Source organism: Lucilia sericata, unplaced genomic scaffold (assembly GCF_015586225.1).
Source record: "Lucilia sericata isolate MDLA Ls3-8-SP2 unplaced genomic scaffold, ASM1558622v1 Contig000378F_arrow, whole genome shotgun sequence".
Classification (NCBI taxonomy): domain Eukaryota; kingdom Metazoa; phylum Arthropoda; class Insecta; order Diptera; family Calliphoridae; genus Lucilia; species Lucilia sericata.
The window spans coordinates 127,901-155,515 of NW_023994397.1; the positions used below are offsets into that span (position 1 = coordinate 127,901).

A 27,615-nucleotide genomic window follows, 5' to 3' on the forward strand; every position below is an offset into this window, starting at 1 on the left:
AAGAATACAATGTATCACCCTTTGGCCATATTTTCTAGGAATAAATAACTACTTGATTGAAACATATCTATGTATGTATGTATCTATCTATCTATCTATCTATCTATCTATCTATCTATCTATCTATCTATCTATCTATCTATCTATCTATCTATCTATCTATCTATCTATCTATCTATCTATCTATCTATCTATCTATCTATCTATCTATCTATCTATCTATCTATCTATCTATCTATCTATCTATCTATCTATCTATCTATCTATCTATCTATCTATCTATCTATCTATCTATCTATCTATCTATCTATCTATCTATCTATCTATCTATCTATCTATCTATCTATCTATCTATCTATCTATCTATCTATCTATCTATCTATCTATCTATCTATCTATCTATCTATCTATCTATCTATCTATCTATCTATCTATCTATCTATCTATCTATCTATCTATCTATCTATCTATCTATCTATCTATCTATCTATCTATCTATCTATCTATCTATCTATCTATCTATCTATCTATCTATCTATCTATCTATCTATCTATCTATCTATCTATCTATCTATTTGATGGCTCTTTAAACTACAGGATATATTCAAACACACTCATGAGTACAAAGTAAAATGCCAACAAACTATATGCAGCCTCCATCTAGAATGATATGCAGGCAACGAACCAAAACTATGCATACATACATATGTACATAAAACTTTCAAGTTGCTACTAAGTATTTATCTATCTAAACAGTTTCATAGAAATTTCAAATGGAAATTTATTTGTATGTACAATTTAAACACATACATACATACAAACATACATGCATAAAAGCTTAAAATGTTTAAATCATACATACATGCATACATGAACTCATTCTCAGATACATTGATTCATGAATTTATGCAAATGTTTGCATTCAAACTTTTATAAATGCATTCACATTTAAATGAAAAATCTATATGTGGCAAATTCTAAAGATATAAGAACAAATACGAAAAAAAATTGCAAAATAGTATACATATATAAAGATATATAAATCAAAAATAAAAGAAATAAATGGAGAGGAATTATTTTATAGATAAATATTATTTAGGTTGCATGTTAGAGTATGTATTTGTGTGGCAATTTTGAAGAGGAAGAAAAAAATAATAATGAATGACAAGCTTTATTTTTTTTTATTTCGTTATTTTAAATTTTTGTTATAGTAAATTAAAGGTTGAAGAATAGAATAGTTTTTGTCAATCCTGATTGCCTTTTTTTGAGGTTTAATATTAAAATTTGAGAGAAAATTTAATTTTTTTTTTATAAAAAATTTTATTAAATTTTTTAAGGATTCTTTAATAAATAAATTCAAATTATAATTATTATATTATTATTATGTAATGAAAAGCTGTTTTCAAAAATATACAGTCATAATGTTATGAAATTTACACCTAAAAATTGAGAGAATTTTCTACAAAATTGAGATATTCATCAAAAATTCACAATTAATGGAGAGTTTCTAGCATTTCCCTCTTTATAAAGAATTGTGGGCAAAATTATTTCCTTATTCTTCTATTTCTCTGTTTTCTGCATTTCTTAAAGAAAAAACGAAAATAAAATGTTCCATTTTTATTCAGCCGTATTAAAAGAAGCAAAATATGTATAATAATCACAAAATTTCTTAAATAAAATTTGACCTTTTGCATAAATTCTACTCTTATTTTAGATATGAAAATCTAAAATTTACAAAAATTACTTACTTATATAAAACATTAACATATATAAAACAAAAATATTTAACACATATTACAGAAATATACTAAAGAAATCTACAAATCGACAAACTGACTGACTGACTGACTGACAGATACAGCGCACCACTTTCCCCAGTTGTTTCATCAATAAATCCCAAACATCTCAAACATTCATACAATTGTTTAGTCAGTAACAATGCTCACACACAGTTTGATTTTATAGATTTCTATAGATATTAAATTTTGTGTTATTTTAAGCAACAAATTCAAATTCTTACTTTCTGTTATTATTCTCGATTTCATATGTATATATATGAGTACATATTATTTTGTACAATTTATGCGAAAAAAATCTATAACGAGCTCCTACAGTTCTAGTTAAAAGGGCAAAAAAAATATATATATATTAATTTTCATAGAAGAAATACAAAAAAAGTAGAATTTCAAGGACTTCAACTACTTAAACAACCCCCGTAAGAGATTTTTTTTATTGTTCATATATAACGATATCTTGATATATCCTTAAACATGTGAATGTAGAAACATATACATATGTATAATATTTACTTATTGTTAAAGAATTTGTTAAAAGTGTGTTTGTATTTACATTAGGGTGTCTTCTTTTGTTTAGAGAAAAAAATTAGGTGTTCTCACAGAAAATGAAAGATTGGTTCTATGTAACATATTATTTCTCAAAATTTTTGTCTTGGGGTCAATAGTTGATGAGCTGGGTGAAAGGATAAAATTATTAGATTAAAAAAGTTGTTTCGCGGATTTGGGGATTTGTAAATGGAACAAAATTTAACCCTTAAACGCTTTTGAGGTTCACTTTGGGCATTTTACTTAAAACGTTATTTTTATTTTAGACAAATTTTCTTCAATTCAGATAATTTTGAATTACACCTAAAATACGAGTTCTATGCTCAACTGGCTTACACTAGATCTTCTAGCCAAAGAAATGGGTATTAGCACTACTGCCAGATTGAGTTTAACTGGCAAGTAGAACACTGGTTCTAAGGGGTCACGTGAAAACTACTTGCCTGTAAATATTTAGTAGTCCTATGTAATGTAGGCATGCATTATGTTTATTATTTTTGAAAACAACATGGTCCATAGCGTGCATAACATAGGACTATGTTGCGGATCATGTACTCCCATAATTTCAGCAAGGGACTAGTTTTGGGAGTACACGAAAGTAATACTTTGATGGATTATGTAGTCCTCACTTAGGACATCACAATGTTAAATGGATTATGTTTTTCCATATATTTGGATTAGTTTGGGATCAGTCGTAGTCCTTTGAGGAGTACTCCTTACATGCGTTTGCCGAGTAGTCTCAATTTTTACAGGGTCCAATAGCAAATCTCTATGGAATCTCAATAATCCCTCCTTCCGTTAATTGGTTGTCTCCGTATGTATACAGATTGAAACAAGACAACTGTAGGATTTGGTGGTGCCATCTTGATTGAAGAATTTGGCACTAAAATCTCTTTTAGACTTAATGATGCAGTAGCTTTCAAGCTAAAATATCAGTGATAAAGAAGGCAACCACCAATTTAGATATCAGCATTTAAAATGATAGTCGAACTGCTATCCCTTATTGGTATGTTTTTCCCATCTAAACTTGTCCATGAGTGCCAGACGTCTCTCAAGAAGATGGTCAAAAGATTTGAGATTACATACGGCAACAATATTTCCAACACTTTGGAAAGAGTTGGAACCATGTTAAGTGAACTCCATGTGTATTAGTTCTGTTCAGTTCCATCATTTGTAATAAAAATACAGATCATAGACATCTCTGTTACTCTAATGCTCAGGATCGTTGATCAAGTGTGTGTAAACTTGCTCGATCGCTAGAACGTTGTGGTCTGATATGGACCCATGTCGAACTACTTATCTCGGATATCTAACAGAGATATCAGCATTTATAACGATAATCGAACTGCTATTAAAACCCTAATTGGTGTGTGTTCCACATTTGCACTTGTCCATGAGTGCCTTACGTCTCTCAAGGAGATTGTAAAAGAATTTTCGATTACACGTGGCAACAATATTTCCAACACTTTAGCAGGAGTTTTATACAACTTATAAGCAAGCTAAGTTAACTGGTAATAGATCAGTTTTACCTTTAATAAAAATATAGATCATAGACATCTGTTATTACAATTTTAAGTAACCTTGGACGAGTGAGTACACTTGCTCGATTGCTAGAACGTTGTAGTTTTATATGGACCCACATAGGTAAGCTGGTGGCGGTCATTACTGGTCCCTGGCAAATTTGGTAATCGTGCTAGATGCACTTATCTTCTATATAATGATTTTTGCAGGAGTTGTCAGGATGAGGATGAGACGATAATCCATCTTCTCTATAACTGTCCAGCTATGGAAATGACTCAAAGCCTTAATCTAAGATCGATCTACATCAACGATCTATCTGATCTATCGAATGTTCAATTCGAAGGAATCATTGCATCTTTAAATCTGTCAAAATGGGTGTGAACTACAAATGCCTTCCAGGCTGAATGTAATCTTCGCTACATCTGATCTTTTAACTATTTACACCAATTGAATTCGAACCAAAACAGGAAAAGAACTTGCATGTATGGGCCAGTGCTTCAAAGTCCATTTTGGAGTTACGCGACTGCGTATAGGAGACTCTTTTGTTTCTCTGGAGATTCTTCATAATCTTCACAACTACAAGATTTCCATATACCCTGATTTATACGCAACACACATCTCTCTTCAGGAATACACCCTCTTATAACCAATTGATCAGTAGATGGGATTTACAATATTAATTTATTCAATGAATTTGCCAAAACTTCCCAGCTTCCCCATCATTCTGGCAACATATAGATTCTGCGCCCAAAGAACTGCTTATCCTTTGTGATCAAAAACAAATCAAGCCAACTTCTGATACTTTATTCTGAATTAATCGAAAGAAATAGTTGTCGGACAGGTATGCACTATAATGTCGATGAGACAAAACTGATATCGAGCTACGAGATCTTACGCTTTGGATTATCCTGGTGATCAATTTCTACTGCAAGTAATGATTCTGAGTAAAAATTTTCTCTTTTGACAGACGAAATTCCTTTTCTCTAGAATATTCGTCCTTACAATTATTACCAACACTGTTTAGTTTTGCCTACTTTCTGCCATGCAAACATTACTCCTTACAAAAATTCTCTAATATTTTAGGCAAAATCTAGAAATACTCTTAAACAAAGAAAGAAATTCACCAGAAAAAAAAGCATTGCATACAACACAAAAATAATAAAAATAAATCACATTGCAATTGAAAAATTTTATTTCTATACATTAAATGTCATCAGTCAAAATAGTTAAAGCTCAAAACAAACAGAATAAATAAAAATTTACATAAAAAATAAAAATAAATATTAAAAAATTTAAATTCAAATAAATTATTCTTTTTATAAGATTTATTGGAAATTTGCCCATTGTGCAGCACATAACAGCTTTAAATTGTTATTGTTGAAGTATAACATTTTGCTTTTGTTTGGTTATATCCTATAGTTTTTTTATTTTCTCTTACAACATTTTTTAGGCCTCATTTAACTAAAATGTCGTTTTCTTTACGAGTTTTTCCTTTTTTTGTATATTTTCCAAGTAAATTTATTTTATGGACATTTTTGTTCTATTGTACTCATATGTCAAGATAATATTCCCATTAGAATATTGATAAATCTCAAATATAGTTTGTAAAATATTTGTAATAGATTAGTAACATACAAAATGCAATATGTACAATATATTTATTATTTTTCATTAGCATATATTGCACATGAAAGAGATTTTTTTGCAAGAAATTGGCAGGTTTACATGAATATCTATTGAGAGACCATAAAGGACTAAAAGATGTTTTAGTTTAATAGCATGTGGGAAAAAAGTATTTACAAGTACATGACGTTAAAACTTAGAAAAATATCACTTTACTACTTTTTAATCAGTTTGATGTAAATTTTTACTTGAAGCATGTCAATATGTTTGTGGGAAATAAGCCAAGTAAATATTTAATAGTAATAATAACAACATTTTTTAGCATATTAATAATGCAAAATAATGCAGTAATCCAAGAAAAGTAATTAGAGATTACATTTTCTTTTGACACTTTTTGTCTTTTATGATAAATTCCCTTCTTAAGGCTTAAAACCTGGATTTTCACGTTGGTTATTAGACCTATCATTATTCCCTTGTTATAGGTCTTATGAATGTGGTGATAGGTAGATAGCTGTCCACAGCAAATATTAAAGATATTTCGAAAGTGTATTACTGAAGACCCTAGTTATCCTTCTGTATATGTACATATACATATGTACATGCATTGGTGTATTCCGAGGAACAGACTTTTTAAAAATCTCATATAGGAATAACTCTCAATCGATGAGTATTAATGTTCCTTAAATTTAACAAATGGGACACCCTAATGTATAGTTATTGTATGACTTGCCACTAGTAAGATCATATGAAAACTTTGTATGAAGTAATAGTTAGTTAGTTGGATTAACTCTAAGACGAGTCTAAGATCCTATTAATATGGAAAGCAACTGAACTTACAAATGCATCTCATGTGACAATTTATATTGATAGTCAATTGCTTAGTCAAAGACTGTATTTGTGCTCGTGCAGGTAGAGAGAATAATGATCTAGCAAACGAAGTAGCACGAAGGTAAACACTTCTGTATTTCAAAAATATGATGATCTCAGACAGACTTCGTGAATTTCAGGATTCAATCTTATAAACAATACTTATGCTCATAATTTAGTTATATTCGTCTATGCCGAATCTTATATAACCACCATCAAACCGTATGCCGCAAAAGGAATGGTACCTTATATGCATGGGGGTAGGGTCAATTATGAACCGATCCTCAAAAACTCACTCGCATAAAACTTACTTATGACCAATTTCATCGCAAAAATCGTATTTCTAAACCAGTAATTGGCGTTAACGTCATTTTCTGAAGGTTACTTTATAATGGGGGTAGGGTCAATTATGAACCGATATTTATAGAATTTGGTAGAGAGCTTCTGGCTCTTATGAAACTTATTTGTGCCAAATTATTTTTAAAATAGTTATGACTGTTAAAGTTGTATTTCGGGGGGACACTTGTGTGGTGGCTATGCGAAAAACATGGAAAAATATTACCCATTTTCAATACCAAACAAACCTTAACTATAGGGAGCTTTTTCTGTTCGGGCTCTATCGCGTTTTCAACAGACGGACAGACAGACAGACAGACAGACAAATGGACATGGCTAGATCGTATTAAAAACTAATAAGGACCTAGAATATATATATACTTTTGTGAGTCTATGACCAATAGTTCGTTGTGTTACAAACGGAATGACAAAAACAATATACCTTTTTGATGGTGAATATAAAAACTTATATCACAATGAAATCTTGATAAATTCCATTAGGAACGATCCATATCTGATTTCAGTTCTTCAAAAATCAATTTTTCCTAGTAAATCGCCTAAATATGTGTCTGTATGTATCTGTATGTAAATAAAATCGATTTATTATCAGTTCACCTGTGTATGGGATAAGTTTTTACCCATCTTAAAGTATACCGATCGACTCAGAATCACACGTCCGTCTGTCCGGCTTGCTGTCCATGTAAATTTTGTTCGCAAGCTACTGGCCGAAATTTAGAAGATATTTACGATCATACATATTATCCGTTCCGAGGACGAAGCCTTAAAGATTTTAGCTATAATAGTTTCTCAAATAACCGAATTTTTCTATTAAATTCATATGGGGGTTCCAAACGCCCTCCTCCTCTTAATGAAAGTCCGCCCTTTTTCCTAAAATGTTCAGATGAATATTTAAGTTCTTCGTACAAAATTTTAAGAATCTAGTTCTATTAGTTTCCCTGACATACGGATTTTTGTATTTAATTCATATGGGAGGTTCCGCTCCCACCCCCCCCCCCCCCCCGTTGATAGTCCGTCATTTTATTACCCAAAATGTTAACACGGAAGTTCTTCGTGCAAAATTTGAAGATTCTAACTCCCATAGTTTAGAAGATAAACGAATTTTTTAATTTTATTCATATGGGCGGTGCAACGACCCCTGTTGCTAGTCCGCACACTTTTTGTCCTAAGTAATTGACACTAAAGTGGCTCCGACAAAATTTGTGCAATCTAACTGTTTTCTCAGATATACTGATTTAATATTTTCTTAATATGAAAGGTGCCACGCCCACTATAGCTATTCCGACCATTTTGTCCAAAAATATGCTTATGGATGTCAAAGTTGTCCGTAAACATTTGTAGGACTCTAGCTGTTGCAGTTTGCGAGATATGTGACTTTCAATACATATTTTGTATGTGGGCGTGGCTCCTCGCAACAACACGAATGTTTTTTTTATAAGAAATATAAATCAAATTTTCATACAAAATTTGTACTATAAACCTTTGATAAATGTTTATGAATAAGGCAGTAAATATATAGATAAATTATTTTTAAAATAACTCATAGCTGGTTTACACTGGGCCATGTCTGTCTATACTATATCTTTTAATTCATATTTTCGCCGTTTTTTTGTTTAACATACAAAATGAAAATGAAAAGTACTAGAAAATGGTTAAAACACCACCGTAAAAAACAAAATAAACTTTTTTACTAAAAGAACTAAAATAATACTACTTGTACCCCAATTCTACGAAAAAAAAAGAACAGAAAGGGTCGTTTAAACAAGTCCACTGGTTAAGTAAATAAATGTTCTTAATTGGACTATCTTTGATTAACCCTTACAATTTGTATAGTAAAAACTACAATAATTTCCTTTTTTAATAAATAATATTTCAGGGCATACTCAGGTATTTGTTTATTTCTTTTAATTGTGACACCTTAACAGATAAGAGAGTCATAACGAACTTAATTAAGACAATAAAGGCCACAAGAAAAAAGGACAAATGAAAATGGTGAAAACAGGACATAATAATTTATATCTTTTAACAATAACAGAATAAGTTGTACAAGTATTTATTTAAAAGCTTAAAATGTTTAATTAAAATTAAAAAACCAACTATAATAATACAGGTTTTGTATTGTTATAAGCAATTGCTGTTTTAATTAAAATGCAATTGTTTAAACTTAAATTTGGCAATGTAAATACTTTAGTTTTTAAATACTTTTTACCTAACTTTATAATAACTTTTGTAGATTTTTAAATAAAATATATAAAATAGCTGGAAGTCTTAGAAAAAAAACAACAAAAACCGGTAGTAGAAAAAAGAACATAATTGTATTAGCTTAAAGCGTAATTTTGTGCAACTTCTTTCCTTAAAATAAAGTGTCAAAAACAAATGTGTGAAACCATTTAATGCTTTAAAAAATACTGTGCTTTAATTGTGTGTCTTGTAATTACTTCACTTATAATTTTATTTCATTTAAGTTTAATTTTTTTCTTCTTTTTTTAGTTCTTTTATATAAAATACAAAAATCAATTTATTTACTTGCTGCTGCCACTTAATAAGTACTTACTGTTTCGCTGTAACTAAGTAGTTTAATTGTTTTTAATTAGTTAAATTACAACGCATAAAAATGCAATTATTTGACAGCTCTTTGAAGGAATTTAATAGCAAAACATATCGATTTGAAAGCCTTTAGTAGTGAATTTGCTTAAAAAAACACTGCTTTAAATGTTGTCGGTAATATTTGGCGGCCATGCTCTTGTGGTAGTTATGATATCATACATATTTTCATAAATTTATTTGTATTAATCATAGAAAAATTTTATATTATATAATAATAGCCCTATTCTACAATTAACATTTCTTAGCGAATTTGTGAGTTTTTTTTTTCAATTACTAATCCTGGTATAATTTTCCTTACTTTTGTCTTTAACTTAAATTTAGATCACAAAAAATATACAACTTCTCTTAAAAATATTCATTTTAACAAAATATCTTTATTAAAATTTAATAAAAATCTTTTAAAAACAAAATAAGCCCAAATTTTAAGAAAAAAATTTGTAGCATTAAAAAGCTCTTTCTGTAATATTTTATTCCTAAAGCTTAGCTACAAATGTTAACAAAAAGCTCAGCGAAAAGCTTTTAAAAACACATTTTAACAAAAAATTTAAAAAGATCTTTTTAAACAAAAGTGAGATTCAAAAGTTTTCGGACAAAAACGTCTCTAATATTGAAAACCTCTTTCCGTAGTGATATCTTCTATTCCAAAAGACTTTATTTTCAAACAAAAAGCTTATTGGAAAGTGAATTGTTCTTTCTGAATTAAAATTTAATTGAAAAATGTTTAACTTAAATCAGTCCAAAAGCTTTTTTTGTTTTAGCTTTCATTTCATTATCACAGAAAAGTTCTTTATGCAATTGCCTATCTATCTGAATTAATAGTATCAAACACTTCAGTGAAAGGCATTATTAAAGTTATAAAGCTTTAAGTTTTAAAAAATATTTATCCTACATGTTAATTAAAGCTTTTTACAAAGAGAAATCATTGATTCTGCATCATTATGAGTCACACTAATACAAAAGTTACTAGCATTAAAAAGCTCTTTCTAAAACTCTGTCTTCAATTCCTAAAGCTTTGTTGGATACATATGTTAACAAAAAGCTCCATTGAACATAAAAACATCTTTTTGAACATACATTAACAAGATCTTCAACAAAAAAGCTATTTGATAAAAACTTTAAAAGAGTTCATGTGTACAAATTTTCAGACAAAAGCTTCATAGTTTTTAAAAAGATCTTTCCGTAAACATATTTTCAATTTAAAATGATTTGTTCATTAAATTTTTGAAGAAAAAGATCTTTGGAAATTGAATTTCTCGTTCTAAATTAAAATTAATCTAAAAATATTTAACGTAAAATTAATCTAAAAATATTTAACGTAAATCAGTTCAAAAAGCTTTTTTTCAAATTGTATTATCATTAAAAAGCTCTTGGAGTAATCCTCTCTTTACATAATTCAATTTTAATGAAAAGAATTATTGATATTTCAATTTTGCAATTGAAATGATATCATTGTAAGAACAGGGCTGGCACAGGACTAAAAACTAGAAATCTACATCACCCAACAAATAAATTTGTTTAAATTCTTTTGAAAAAAAAATATCTTTCAATTACCAACAACCAAATTTTAAAACCTTTCTATTTATTTTATAATTTTAAATAATTTTATTTAAACCAATTTTTTTTTATAATTTTATTAAAAACTAAATACATTTATCTCCTTTATAACAATTTATTTTTATTAATATATTATTTCCTCCTTAACTCTTTAAACATTTTTCTTTAAACTGAAAAAAATTATTAAATATCGATGTGTTTTGAATACTCCCTCCTCTTTCTCTCATATTTAAAAACGCTTAGCAGAATTCAGTAAGTAAATAAACGAAAAAAAAACAACTAAACAAAAATTATTAAGAAAAAAATAATAAAAATTAAAAAATAATTTCTTTTTATTTATTAATTTAATCAATATTATTTGTGTGAGTAAATACAAAACCCCTCCAAAAAAAAAACACACAACAGCAATATTTAGTTTATATATAAATATATTTATAATAAAGTATTTGTATTTACAAATAAATATAATTATATAATAATTAAATATGTAAACACATTATTTCGTAGTCATAAAACAATAACAAAAATTTAATAAACAGTTTTTACTCAAAAAAAAAAAAAAAAAAAAAACTAAAGTAAACACTACACTTATACAGTTACAACAGCCTTTGTAATAAAATGTCCTTTTTACGTTTGGCGAGTGTTAAACAAAATAATACAAATATCAATATTTAGAAGACATAAAACATTTTTTCTTAATAAACATGTGTTGCATTAGTTTTTACCAACCTAAATACATATTTACAAGATACAAAGTTGATGTTTAACTCTTTGTGTGTGTGTGTGTTTGTCTTTTTGTGTATGTCTGTATGTGAGTTTCGGGTGCGTGAATGTTTTAGTTAGTAAATGTTATTAGTTGTTTTAATATTTTAGGTCAACACCTTTTTATCATGCAATATGATAATTATTATAAATACTTAATTGAAAATTAATACGTTTTACTAGACAAACATTTTGAAATGTGAGAAAAGAACATGAAATTTTTGAAACAAAAAAAAAATAGCAATTTAATTTTTTACAGCTTAAGCTAGTGTTTTTTGGGTGTAATTGAATTCTTTGACTGTTTGGTTACTGTTATATTGAATTAATTTGTTTTATCAATATTTTCGCGATTGGAACTTATCATTATCTACTGAGTTTTCTATTCAAAATTTTTTATGCATGTTCTATAAATATTAATAACATTGAGTGTAATTCGTTATGTCATGCAATGTATCTCCCAGTTTTACCCAAAGTCCTGCAATTTCTTTATGGGGTCTTCTGGGTTTCATTTTTGCAAAAAAAATAATCATTTTCTCGGACTCATATCTTGCAAACCGTTCGGTATTTCAATTTACTCTCAAAGCAAAAGTCGGACTCGGACTCATATCTTGCAAACCGTTCGGTATTCCGATTTACTCTCAAAGCAAAAGTTGTCATTAAGAAGCAAAATTGTGAACATATAAAATCCAAAAAAATTTAAGTGAAAAGTGAAAAGATATTGCACTGATTTTATTAAGGACACCCGTACGTATACGTGTTAATTATTTATTGATATTACAAATATTAAGTATACGCATTGAAATATTTTTTTTAATACGTTAACGTTCGCTTTTTATTGTGCGCTGCGTCCCTTAAAGAATAAGCTGAGCTTATTGCTTAGCCTATACTGTCCGTGCGTGATCTCATGAATTGTTTATTAAGATCTAAGGTACATTTTGTAGTTGGATCTGATCAAGGAAATAAAATCGGAGATGAAGTTTTTTGTTCTTTATGACAAGATATACAACTTTGCCTCGTGACTTTGGGCAAAACTGGGTCTTGGGACACAGGTTTTTTATAACGTAGTGATATCCGTATATGGTTATATTTTTCTATAACTTAACCTAATTCCAAATTATTTTGCTATTGCTATTTATTATTGAGATTTCAAAGTTTTCAGTTTTAAGATATATTCACTTTACATACAAAAGTTGCCTCTACGTTTTTACTCAAAAAAGTTTTTAATTTTTAAATTTCAAACCCACTAAAACCGAACTTAAAGGCTTTTTAACTTACATAAATTTTACATTAACTAGAAACCAGAAAACCAATCCCAGAACTAGTCCATAGATAAGAAGTAAGTTATAGACTAGCCATAGACTAGTCAATAGACCAATTAATAAACTATTAGAAATATTAGTCAAGAATACAGCGAATAGGACGATCCATTGCCTAGTTAGTAGACCAGTCCGTTGATTAGCCCATTAACTAGTTCTTAGTCAATATTGTAGTCCACTCGTCAACTAGACCATAGATAAGTGAACAGAATAACAGACTAGGACATAGACTAGTTAACACACTAATCAACTTACTAGTCCATAGACTAGTCTATAAAGTAGTCAAAAAGCTAGGCCATATATAAGTCAATGGACTAGTCTATAAACTAGACATTGAACTAGTCAATATATTTATTTGCGAGATAACGATGTTGGCCGCTATGTAGGAAAACCATACACTCGAATAAGGTCAACTTCACACAGTCTACTTCAGCTACAGTCAGCAGGCAATTAGAGCGATATTTACCTATGAGATACAATATAAGACTGTACGGGAGCCATAACCATCTACTAGAAAGTAAGGATTCGGATCAAGACATAGAGGTAAACTCTTCTGTATATCACAAATAAGATGATCTTAGAAAGACTCCGTGACACTTTCAACAATAATAGAACAGTTATGTTGTTTACTAGGTATCTAATAATCCACACTAGATGCAAGGGATACCGGAATGCTAATTAACTAAAAAGGAGTAATCTAAGAATTCTGATATTAAGCTTAATTAGAGCTTTCCTAGTTTCTTCTCTATTGTATAACGTATCCTATCGACACGTTCATATGTATAATCCCACACACTCAAAAATACACATGAATTGTTAAGCTTTACATCATATGAGTTCCGCAAAACTTGGGGTAATTGGCAATAAAAAAGCTAATGTTCTTGTTTGAAAAATTTAGCTCTAGAATAAAAAACTGTTCGAGAAGGCAACTAGTGCTGACGGTGGGAGAATCCCACATGTTCTTTTGGTAAAATCATATGTATATCAAATATTGTAGGAGAGCAGAATATGAAGCCTTCTCAGAAAACATAAGTCTGAGATGAGATCATGTGGCGAGGGCAGTAAAAGGCTGAAAAACTTCCGCTGTCATTGCTAGGCTTCCATCGAAATTAGATACAAATACTTTCGAAACGCTATTATTCCAGTTATTACATCCTGGAACAGGAACATCCTGGAAACCGAGTTTTTCTACCTTGGTGTGTTTTTTCCCTTTTAACCTAATATTTTTTTGAAGATTTCCGATAACTCAGCCCATTTTTTATCCCACTGTCAAAGAAGATGGTTTTGTTATTCGCATTCAAATGAATGAGATCATATGGCGAGGGTAGTAAAAGGCCGGAACACTTAATCTGTCATTGTCAGGCTTCCACTGAAATTAGATACAAATACTTTCGAAGTGATGTTATTATAGATATTACATACTACAGGAACATCCTGGAAACCGAGATTTTGAACACGGTTATTTTGTTATTGGAATTACTTGTTTATAAAAACAATGCAAAGAAAGAACAACAATTACGAAAGAAGCAGTGTTTTGTTATTGACTAGAAACATGAAATTAAGTATGAAGAGCCCAGATTAAGTTAGAACACATAAAGGGGGAGTTTTTGGTACTTTTTCGTTGTACAAAAGGTACTTTTTGAATTTTCTATAATATTGGACCTAGAATCATGAGATTAAGTATGTAGAGCCCGGACTATGTAAGAACATATAAAATGTGACTTTTTGGTACTTCTTCGTGCTTCAAAAGGTACTTTTTAAATTTTCTATAATATTGAACCTAGAAACATGCAATTAAGCATCTAGGGCCGGGAGTAAGTTAGAACATATAAAAGGGAATTTTTTGGTACTTTTTCGTTCTTCAAAATGTACTTTTCATAGTATTGAATCTAGAAACATATGAAATCAATTTTTTTTATCTACTGGCTCTTTTTGTTTAAAACACTATGGTGAAGGGTATATAAGATTTGGCAATGCCGAATAATTACGTAAAGATTTCCGATTACCTTAGCCTTTTTTATCCCACCACAAATAAGATAGCTTTGTCCCTGTAACACACCGAAATTTTAACTATAGACCAATTTCTAAGAAAATATGTCTGTCCGTCTATTGAAGGCACTATAATGCTCAGATGAAAAGATGAAAATGTAATTCTGCAAATTGTTGTTTATTGAGTGGAAATATTTTATATTAGAAATGGGCAATATCGGTATACTATTTATCATAGCCTCCATACAAATGACAACTTCTTCCTGGAATACAGTATATTTGAATTATGAGTAATCGTAATAATATTTTGCATTTCTTCAGAAATTAGTTCTAATATAAGGTCTCCGTTAGAATGTGGAAATATAAACGTTTGTTAAAAATTGCATATAGGGACCACCCTAGTGTACATATATGTATACATACAATCCTTTTGCTTCTCTTCCATATTAAATACCATATAAATTAAAACTACCTTAAATATTTACAATGAACTCATTAAAACGGAAATACTTTATTATCATACATGAAAATAACAGCAGAATTGAAAAAAAATATTTTTTAATAATTTTAAATATAATTTTATTAAAAATAATGAATTCAATATACAAACGTATATAATACAAACTAGTATGCATAATAATGCAAAAATATTTAACTTAATTTTTTTTTTTTTGCTAACCAGCAAACAACAACAACAAATAATAAAATTATGCTAAATAAAATAATAATGTTATATTAAGAGCAACAATATAATAGAATAATATTTTATAGTTAAAACACACAAAATTTATATATTAAATATTTACTCTATGATTCAGTTGTAATAATAAATTATACATAAATATTTTAAAATTGCAACAAAAAATAACATTTTAAACAGGCTTAAACATGTTTATGCATGTTTTCATTTATAAAAGTCATAATATTAAAGAGCTTTTATGTTAAAAACACTTGAATATTGTACTTGTTAGCAATAATTAAACAAATTAATTAAGATTTACAATCATATTTATTTTATCAGATGTCTTTGTTAAATTTCTTAAGAATTAATATTTCTTGTTTTTAAAGAAACTAAGAATGATTCAATGTAAAATTTTACAAATCTTATGATTTCATTGAAATGCATGTGTTTTTAGAATTTGTATCCAATAAGTATATTTTTTGAAGTGTTTGGTCTTATTTCCCCAGAGTTATCAAATTTCTATTCTATATTTATTTGGAAAGATTTAATTCTATTTAAAATTTTGTTTTATTATTAAGTGTTTTGGAGCGTATACTTGTTATTGAATCATTTAAATACTTATTACTCATACGTATGTGGTTTTTTGTTTTAAATGAAGAACAGTGGAAAAAATGAAATAAATTTATATGATACTTCCAAACTATAAGTCCAAAGAATTAAAGTAGAAGTATTGAGAAGTTTATGTTTTGAATTTGGATCCTGGGGGGGGGGGGGGGACGTGACCAGAGGTTGACAAATTCGAACATCTCGGTTATGATAAATATTGAAAGCTATTCCTTATTTGTGAATCTACATACATATATGAGATAACTACTATTCTAGTACTACAAATAAGCATCCAATTTGTAGAATCTTTGAGATCCAGATTCATATCGGATTTGCCGTCATTTTTATTTTTTGTTTATCCCACTGTGTAATGTAAAATTAATTTGTTTTAATGTGAAGGCAAGGGAGGTTGTATTAAAACAATGATGTAAAGAAAAAACCCAGATGTTTAAATGGTTTTTTTTTTTTTTTTTTTTTTTTTTGCTATTTTCAAATGTTTGTCTAGTAGTGAACTTTTAGAAAATTATGAAATTAATTTAAAAAAAATTGTAAATTGTTTTTAGAAATAAAACATGCACATGTGAAAATCTAAAATGATGTCAGAAATGTTTTTCTATTTAACAAAATTTACTCTTACATATGTTTGTGTTAAAGAATAAAAGCTGCGAGATAAAAGTATTAAAGAACTATAGTAATCCAGTTAAATTAGTCGAAAAATTGTCCGTACCCATAGTGCAGGCTTTTTCCCAAACAATGCTATTTTCAAATCATAATAGTTTTAACAATAATAAAGGTGTTTTATTGTCTCCAGGCCTGAACCAACCGTATAACTATATTGACCAAAACACGGACTTTGAGACTCAGGTTTCCTTCTAGGATTTCATGATGTATGGGTAACTTACTGAACAACAATATATACTATAGTAATGGTTCTAAAACTTAATTAAACTTAATTTTTTCTGGTGTCTTTCACAAACGTCTTTTTAAACAACTATAGTATTAATATGGCTGAAATATTGCAATAATGATTGTCTGTAGGACACGAATGTCGAGTGTTTAACGTGAACACCTGCCATGACGGCCATATTCCATGGTGGTCTTTTTCATCCACTGGGTAGTCTAGAGACGGTCTACCACTTGCCCTGAATCCTTCTATGAAGAACTCAGGTGGCAGTTTATGTACATGGCTAAGACAGTCCATGTACAAGACTTTGCTGAAGAACTCGAGCAATCTAATCTCTTGCCATAGTAGCCCCATTGAGGAATGACAGGTATCATGGGATCAATCCCAATGCAAACCCCGACAAAGAAAAAGCAATCACTGGTCTAAAGTCCATAGAGGGGCGACAAACATCAGGTGAAATCAATCTTCCGGTATATCGGATGGTGACCACCCTTATGACGTCATGCAAGACTGCATTATTTAAAATAAAAAGCCTTCAACGTCTTCCTAACAACTATAGTATTATTATGGCTGGTATGAACTCAATATTCGTGGCAATATTGAAAATGTTGACAACAGCGAAACAGCCCTTCTTTAATATTTTACACCATCACTTCGGTATTGGCCAGACAATGTAATAATGATTTGTCAAGACCGGGCGCCTATCTGACATTAGGCAAGTTTAGAGGCCCGCGAAGACACTACACTATGGAAATTAGCATGCAGATATGTTAGAAAAAACGGGATCTGCTTTGGATATATCCAACGTTGACTCAGTGGCATTTCTTCCGAAATGTTGAAAACAGATGGAATAACTTGCACCCATATAAAGGGACAAGCTAATGTGGCTTTCTTTCAACGAAAAACGCATCCGAAATATACTCGATATATCAAGGTTGCTGACAAACATCTGTCCAGCCACTAGGACAGACATTCAAATCAACTTGACCTACCCTTCAACGAATAAAGAGTAAATGAAATTCCATCCTAGCTGTCATATGGAATAGCTTCCTGACCAAGTATATTACAACCAATCTTCCGTCTCAACTTCCTATTGAGAAATGTCAAGAAATGTTCAGGAATGTTAGTTCCAGAATAACATAACATCCAAGATGCTTGGATCTTACTCCGACGAATGCCTGACAGTACCAAAGAAAGTCCTACAGAGTTTCACTGTCCGCTCTACATTCGTCTGAATACACACGTTCAATTTTGCTCGTTATCCTGTGTGTCCACTCAGAATACGTACCATCATACTAACTTCGGTCTTGCTTATTTTAAGGAGATTTCTCGTCTTGCTCTCATTAGGATCTTTGTGGTTCTACCCAGCGATTTATTATTTCAAAAGGCCTTATGGGGTTCTCTCATCCATATTTTTAGTTCAGCTTTTATCGCGTCGAATGGTTTTGCGTTTGTTAGGTTTATTACCTCGAGCTCCCTTCTCTTGAAAGTTTTTACTTTCGTCCTTTCGTTGACGACTACTCCCGAGTGGCCTGCTACCTATATGATGCAAACCTTACCTCTGGGAGAATATTCGGTTAAAGCTTTCTTACAATCCAATAAGGTCTTAGATTTAATTCTATCACCTGATATATTAAGCCCTGTTGGCGCCATATTTATTCTAATCCAATTTACATATTCTAATATTGCTCGGACTTCTGCCTGGAAGCTTGTGTTTTGATTAGGTGGTATATTTCTATTTCTGGGTCTTTAATATAGAACCCCAGCCCCACTTTGTCCCCCAATTTAGAGCCATCCGTGTAACAACGGATTCCTACTGGTATTTTGCTCTAATGTTTCACTTGACTAAGACATTCTATCTGGGATCAGCGTTTCATAGTTTCCGACATATTCTGTGTCTGGTATGCGATCAGGCACTTCTGATGATTGTTTATATCCTTCCAATGTGTCCAGTATACATTGACGACGTGTCCTATAACCTTTTTTGGCCAGTTTGCCTAAAGTAAATAGCCATTCGGCAGTAAGCGCCGCCTCATATCTTAAATATATTTCAATGGGTGGAATATCTAGCAACGTTTCCAGAGCCTTGCTTGAAGTGGTATACATGGCACCATTTATACCCAAGCAGCATGTACACTGAACTCCCTGTAGTAGTTTGATATTACACTTTTTGTCCAGCAGCAGTCCACCAGATTATTGAAGCATAAGCTTACATTGGTCTAATTACACTTTTATGAAGACATTGTCATGGTGGGACTTACAACTTTTTAAGAAAGTATTCTACATTTTGGTAAAAGGTCTTTATTATATATTTGCTAATTTTGACCAATAGTGCATAAGTTTTGCTCAGCACTGTTTCGCATCTTTCAAATGTTTTAAACTAATGAAGTTTTCGTGAGATTTTTTGTTATAGTCATCAGCTATTGAAAGCTACTGGTGTTGAGGCTCTTATCTCAGAATTATTTTGCAGCCCATAGTGCAATGTCTGTCCATCCATCTGTCCACTGCATTAAAATAGAACCATTTCTAAACATTATAATTTATGACGAAACTCCACTTAAACTAGCCTCTTTTAACGCTTATCCAGATTATTTGGATTTATTAGAAGACACTCTTTAACTTTTTTGATTTTGTTTCAAAAAAGACTTTCTATTACTTTAACATATTCCAACCAATATATTCTATATTAAATAACACTTTAAGCCAATTTTTCCTTAAAATTAAACAGAAAAAAAAAACATATTTGTTTCCTTGGTTTTTTCCCCTTTTTGGGTAAAACTCCGTGGAATTGCAGAAAAACATTAATCTTTTACGGTCAATAAACACAAGATTGCACATAAAACTAAATGCATAAACACATAGCAACTTTTTCTTTACATACAAACAAATTCAAGATATAAACAAGTAAGAGTGTTATATTCGGCTGTGCCGAATCTCATATACCCACCATCAAACCGTATGCCGTAAAAGGAATGCTCCCCTATAAACATCAGATATTTGGAATATGACTTAAGTCAATTATGGCCCGAGCTCTTTTGAACTAGCAAAATATAAATTAAAAAAAAAAATATTTTATTTCAATTCTTAAACCGTGAGCGTCAATTATGAACCGATACTCATAAAATTTTGTACATTCAGGGCTATACTCGTATTTTAAATAAGGAACACTTGTAGTTTATTAGCCAAAACTCTTTCCTGAAGGGAACCTTTTGTGTATTACCGACACATTCCGCATGAAATTCGGAGCGAATTTCATAACCGCATTTCATAACTCATATTTTAAGCCAGTAATGATCGTTTAAGTAATTTTTTGAAGGGGACCTTATATGGGCGGTAGGGTAAATTATATACCGATCCTCCCTAAATTTGGTGGAGAGATTAAACTTATGTGCGTCAATTTTCGTCACATTCATATTTTTAAGCCAGTAATGAGCATTGTAGTTATTTGCAGAGGGGGATCTTTTATGGGGGAAGGGTCATTTATGAGCCGATCCAAAAAAATTGGTACAGAGGTTTTGGCTCGTAAGAAACTTACGTGTGTAGCATTTCATCGTTTTACTCGTATTTTTAAGACAGTAGTAAGCGTTTAAGCTATTTCCTGAAGTGGACCCAAAAGGGGGAGTAGGGCCAATTATCGACCTATCAACATAAAAGTTATTAAAAAGATTTTGGCTCGAGAGGAACTTTATTGTGCAAAATTGTATTGCTATACTCGTATTTTTTAGCCAGTAATGAGCGTTAAAGTCATTTTCAGAAGGGGACCTTATATGGGGGATAGGGTCATTTATGGGCCGATCTTAAAAAAAATTCGTAGAGCGATTTTGGTTCGTAAGAAACTTACGTATGTAGCATTTCATCGCTATACTCGCATTTTTGGACCAGTAATGAGTGTTAAAGTAATTTTCTAAAGGGGGCCTTATATGGGGGGTAGGGTCAATTATAAACCGATCCTAAAAAAATTTGGTAGAGAGATTTTAGTTCGTAAGAAACATACTTATACCGAATTTCATCGCTATACTTGCATTTTGGGACCAGCAATGAGTGTTAAAGTAATTTTCTGAAGGGGACCTTATATGGGGGGTAGGGTCATTTATGGACCGATCCTCAAGAAGTTTGGTAGAAAGATTTTGGCTCATATGAAACTTATTTATGTCGAATTTCATCGCTATACTTGTACTTCTAAAGCAGTTATGCCCGTTAAAGCTGTTTTTTGGAGGTCCACTTGTATGGGGGCTATCCGAAAAAGTGGACCGATATTGCCCATTTTCAATACCAAACAAACCTTAACAATAGAGAATATTTATGCAAAATTTCAACTGCCTAGCTTCTCTCGTGTGGTCCCTATCGTGATTTCAACAGACAGACGGACAGACGGACGGACGGACGGACGGACGGACAGACGGACAGACGGACGGACATGGCTAGATCGTCTTAGAATCTAATAAGGATCCAGAATATATATACTTTTATGGGTCTTAGACGAATATTTCAATGTGTTACAAACGGAATGACAAAAACAATATACCCCCCATCTTTTTTGATGGTGGGTATAAAAAGTAAAAAACAAAAAAAATCAAATTTTAAAAACCGTAAAAAAGCAAACTTTCCTGTCATGTAACTTGTTCTTTTGTGTTCTATGCTTTCAACATTTCTATAGTCCGTGTCTGTTAAAAAAATCTAATGCAGTTTTGTCTACTTTTTTAATGTTTTTTGTTGTATTTATCTCTGTATCTCTCTCCATTTTAATTTTTAATACACTTACTTGCTATTGTATTGTTTTAAGACTTTTAAAACTTTCTATTTGATTTCGAAACTATTTTTTTTGTTTATTAAAACAAAAACTAAAATCATACATACAAACAAATAAAAAAATCTACTATAAAAGTATAATAAGTAAAATATGTCCCCAATTGAAAATAAAAGAAAAAACTATAAATAAAAATCTTACAAAAATTTAATATAAAACTTAAAAAATTAAACCTTTAAACATTTATTTTTACCTTTGAAAAATTCACTACTTATACTTATCCCACTATACAACAATCTTTCTTTCACATTGCCACACACACACACACACACTTCTTCCCACACTTTTAAACTAATTTATACTCTTACTCTTATCCTTAAAACCTGTCTCCTTGTCTTACTTGTCTTTAATGTGCAATGAAAAAAAAACTAAAGCCTTCTTATTGTTGTTACAATTGTCGCTTCTTCTTATTTATAAATAATTTCTTTTCTATTAATATGTGTTTTTTATGTAGTTGTGTGTGTTTGTGTGAGTGTTATTTTTCTTTATTCTTACTTGCTCAATCTTTATTTTCCCCCTCTCTATGTTTCTATAACTATTACTGTGTATTTTTGTATACGTTCTTTTTCTATATATATATGTATGTATTGTACTTGTATGGTATTAATATATATTTTTTTATTATAGTTAATATATATGTTTATAAATATCTTAATATAAACTTATTAGTCAAGTCCAACTATGTCTATGTATGTATTTATTTATATTATACTATTAACAACAATAACAACAACTATAATAATACAACGTCATCAGTATACAACAATTACAAGTACTAGTACAACAACTACTTTTAGTTACTACAACTTTTAATAATTTATACAAGTGCACAGTGGTTCTCTTCATAATTATGAGTATCAGAAAGTTTTCGAAGTTTTTCAATGTTTTTTTATGGACTAGTTTAAGCATTAGTCTAAAGACTAGTCTATTTGCAATTCTTCTATTGAATATTCTATAAATAAGTCTACGAACAAGACTAGGGTCCAGTTTAGGGATTCATGTTTTGTCTTATCTCTTTACAGTCTATACACTATGGAATAGTCTAGTGACTATTCTAAGAAATAATTTATTTACTAGCCTATGGAGTGGTCGATGGACTTGAGTATTGACAAGTCTATTGACAAAACTATGGAATAGTCTATGGACTTCTCTAGTGACAGCACTATTGACTAATCTCTAGAATATGTATATAAAATAGTCTATGACCTAGCCTATGCACTGTGGAATAGCCTATTGACTATTCGAAGGACTAATTTATTTATCAGTCTATGGAGTAGTCGATTGTCTAGTATATAGACTAGAGTATTGACAAAACTATGGAATATTATATGAAATTCTCTAGTGACTGACCTAAAGATTAATCTCAAGAATATATGAAGTAATCCATAATATAATCTAGTAATTAGTGGATTAGTCCATTAGCTTACCTAGGGTCCAGTCTATTAAGTAATCTATTTTTAGTCTTTTAACAGGACTATTGAATAGTCTCTGGATGGACCTATTAAAAGGTTTATGCACTAATCGATGGTTAGGTTAGGTTACGTGGGTTACTCGCTAGCAAGCGAGTTCACTCGAAGGCCTTGTGGCCCATTTGTAATACTCTTAGAATTACCATTCCGTAGCATTGAGAAAATGGTTTACCTCCCTAATTTCGTTGACTTCTTGGTTCATTCGGTCTCCATGAAAATCAGCCGGTACTCCTAATAAAACCGATCATATTTATTAGTGACGCATCTCTGAGACATTCTAGATCATGGAAAAGAGCTTTATCAAGATAGAGTAGTCTGTGCTCTTGCAAGGCTGGGCAGTCACATAGAAGGTGTTTTACCGATTCCACTTATTCTTTGTCCAAGCTGCTTCTACAGTAACTATAACTTGGGTAGCCCATACGTTCCGACATATGTCCAATCACACAGTGCCCAGTAATTATACCACTTAGAAGCCTAATCGAGTTCTAACCAAGAGACAAGAGAGTCCTTGTCCTATCTTTTGTCAGAGTGGGTCAGAGCAGTCTCGATATTCTACAAGTGCTGATATTTGACCACCTGAGTTCCATTTCACTCAAAGCCCATTCATCTATCAATTTTAATAGGGTCGTCAGGGGAGTGTGAATATCCTATTGCGCAAGGGTTAAGTCTAGTGACGACCCTTTGGTTTCGCATTCATCAGATATTTTATTTCCCCGGATGCCCTCATGTCCTGGAACCCATATCAACTCAAAGTGATGTTGTGTCAGTTGTGCCAATGGTTGAATACAATTGAGAAGACATTTTGACTTAATAATATTGGAGTTAAAAGCCTTGATTGATGCAAGGCTGTCCAAGTATATATGTATAGTCGGATTTTCAAGATTTAGTTCCCGGATTCTTCTCGCGGCTGTATAGATGGCATATATCTCTGTCTGAAGGACCGTGCAGGTGTCAGGTAGTCAAAGAGATGGCAGAAGATTTAGTTTTTCGAAGATCCCGTGCCCCTTTATGACTTTGAGCTATCAGTATAGATTGAGATCACGTCATCTCTTACGACAGTATTCTGGTCTTGAATGACCTGCTTCAGTCCGTTCGACTGTTTAAGTCTTAGAGGGGAGTTATGTTTAGTATCGTCTCTAGACTAGCCTGAGGGGTGGAGCTCAAACAGCCAGTGATTGCAAGACATGCTAATCTTTGTACCTTGTTTAGAATAGAGGTAAGTCTTGGTATCCAACGCTCTTCATTAAACAACAGCTCCGTTGGTCAAAATAGGTCTTATGACCGCGGTGTACATCCAGTGCACAATGTATGGTTTAAGACCACATCTTTTCCCAAAGGTTTTCTTACATATATAGAAGGCACATAATGCCTTCTTCATTAAATTCTCAGCATTACGTTTCGTTTTCTGAAGTTTAAAAAAAAGCAATTTTTGGCCCCTTTTAAGAAAAGACAACTTCATTTATAAAATGCTGTATATCTTTTTTTCCTCTTCCAAATATGTATCTTCATCTAAAGCTTGATATAACAATACATTGACAAAAACCGTATTTTTTCGTACATTTCTCTTCTATTTTACAAAAAACAAAAGAATGCATCCAATTGTATACATTTTTTCTTATGAAAATACCCTTTGAATTGTTTTAAAATCTGTCACAGTTGCTGAGATATCATACGTTGAAATTGATCGACAGACGGACAGACATCGTTAAGTCGAATCAAAAAGTGATTTTGAGTCGACTAGAACGTCGTCAGATAGGCGTGAATCTTATATTTATGTTCGTTATAAACAATAAATAAATTTCAGATCTCTATATCTCAAATCCCACATGTGATGGAGAAAACCTAAGGTCTGATTCGGATTCAGCGCTGCAAATTTTGTCGGCCTGTGTAACTAATGGTCTATAGACTACTTAACTATTCCATTGACTAGTCTATAGGCTAATCTATTCACTCCTTTAAGTACTAGTCTATTGGTTTAACTATGGCCTTGTCGACTCTCGACATTCGTGTGTGTCTCTCTCTCTCCGGGGGTCATGTAACCTTGATGAAAGTCTATAATTTGGTATAAGTTCGATGCTGTTGCCGAGACACCAGATACCCCAAGGAGGAGAGACTGTGGGACATGATTGTACATGGACGGGTAGAACTATGTACAAAATTGCCATCTCTTCGACATCCTGAGTATCTCTATGTAAATTTGTTGAAATCAATTTGCTAAAGAGTCCAGATCATCATGATTCTTTCAGATATAAAAAATAATTAACTTCTTTTAAACTATGTCGAAGGGTATATAAGATTCGGGACAGCCAAATATAGAACTCTCACTTGTTTTACATAAGAATGTCATTATAAATTATGTTACAATACTGGACCCTTGGGAACACCATCTTTAACTAATTGCGACTTGTTTACTTCACCTTTGTAATATCATTTTCATTCTGTGAAGTAGCTATTAATGGTACTGTACTGTAAGGTAATTCGGTACAACAAGTCGTTTGGATTGTCAGCCCTAAAGTAAAATACATTTTAACGTTTACAACAATTATTACGAAATATTTCCATCTATTGCCCTCTTAGCTATTTCTGTAACCATATGAGTCGCCTTCCGAAGTTCAGTTGTCAGCAACCGTTTATACAATTTTGATTTTTTCCATAAGTTTTCCTATTTTACCCAATAGACAAATTGGTTAATACGATAATGGGTCACCAACTGTAAACTTTTTCTATTGATAAATCAAATATATTGATCTAGATTAAAAAATTTTCTCAGAAATACTCAAAAAACCACTGTGCAAATAATTTTTTTTCCTCTAAAACTGAACAACTAAAAAACAACTAACTATATTACTTAGGTGCTTGTACTTATACACAGACATATACACTCAAGACACTTAAGTACTTGAATTTGTAAAATGTATATAAAGACCCACATACACACACACACTCAAACATCCATAAGAATGTAATATGTATAAAATAAAATAAAAAGTAAAAAAATACAAAAAACAAAAATAAAATAAATGTTTTAATATACTAAACTATAGTGTAGTAGAAGTTTGATTTCTTTGTTATTTATTTGATATTGAACGTATGTATATGTATGTATGTACGTACAAACGTTAGCCACAAAACTGTCTAACCAAAAGCTAATAAATCAATAAATTTCCAATTAGTTATTAATAATAAATTTTCTCTACTTTCTTTCTTTTCTTCCCTTTTTTACGTTTTTTTACCCCTTAATTTTGGGAAATACAATCAACGTCATGAAATTGTGAATATTTGCAGTTATTTATGATTGATAATTGTGCTGACGATTGGCGGATCGCGATGACATGGCAACGAATTAGTCAAATAAGTTTAGAACTTTTTATATGTGCAATACATCCAATACCTGGTGAATATTATTTTCAATGGACTACGAAATTGGCGAATAAAAATAAAACAATGGGCACCGAAATGGTGCCATACGATGTAGCTTTATCATTACCCATGTTCCTTCGTTTATATTTAATATGTCGTGTAATGCTTTTACATTCAAAACTATTTACGGATGCCTCATCAAGGAGCATAGGTGCTCTTAATAGGATAAATTTTAATACCAGGTAAGTGGTGATTTTGTTAAATATATTTTTATTTTTATGCGGATGCTATTTCCATTTACATTTAAATCAATTAATTAAGAGAGATTTTTGGATAATAGGAATTAATGGGGAAAAAAACTTTTTCGCTTTTACTATAGTGCTTTAGAAGGAAGCGCACTTTTAGCTTTTCTTTAATTTGACGTTTGTTTAATTGTTCATCTCAGTATCTGTTTCCAGGCAAACTCTATTGGCTGTAGTCAGTGTATGACACAGACTTTAGTCATAATATAGCCAGACTATATAGCTAATAGCTCAAACACTATTCAGTTTATTACTCAGACTCCAGCCTGATTATAGTGATTCGAGGTCGAGAATCAGTGATTCGAAATAGTGATTCGAGAATCTATAGTCCAGACTATATTTAGTCTATAGTCCAGACTATAGTCAGTCCATAGTCCGGACTAAATCTGCAGTTAGAGTATAGTCCAACCTATAGTTACTCTATAGTCTATTCTATAGTACTGTCTCTAGTCCGGTCTATAGTCCATTACGTAGGCCAGCCTATAGTCTAGTCTATAGTCCAGTCTATATTCCTGTATATTATCCAGACTATAGCCCAGACTATTGTCAGTTT

The 27,615-nt window shown here is 31.0% G+C and overlaps 1 protein-coding gene across 14 annotated transcripts in view; it reads left to right on the forward strand.

Annotated features, from left to right (window-relative positions):
• Positions 1–27,615, forward strand: part of LOC119604279 (small conductance calcium-activated potassium channel protein) — a 245,111-nt gene that overhangs the window by 115,194 nt on the left and 102,302 nt on the right. For all 14 annotated transcript variants that reach the window (XM_037956806.1, XM_037956798.1, XM_037956804.1 and 11 more), the window contains one exon: positions 26,686–27,002. In XM_037956806.1, the coding sequence (XP_037812734.1) occupies positions 26,686–27,002 (317 nt within the window). The remainder of the gene's footprint in view (positions 1–26,685; positions 27,003–27,615) is intronic.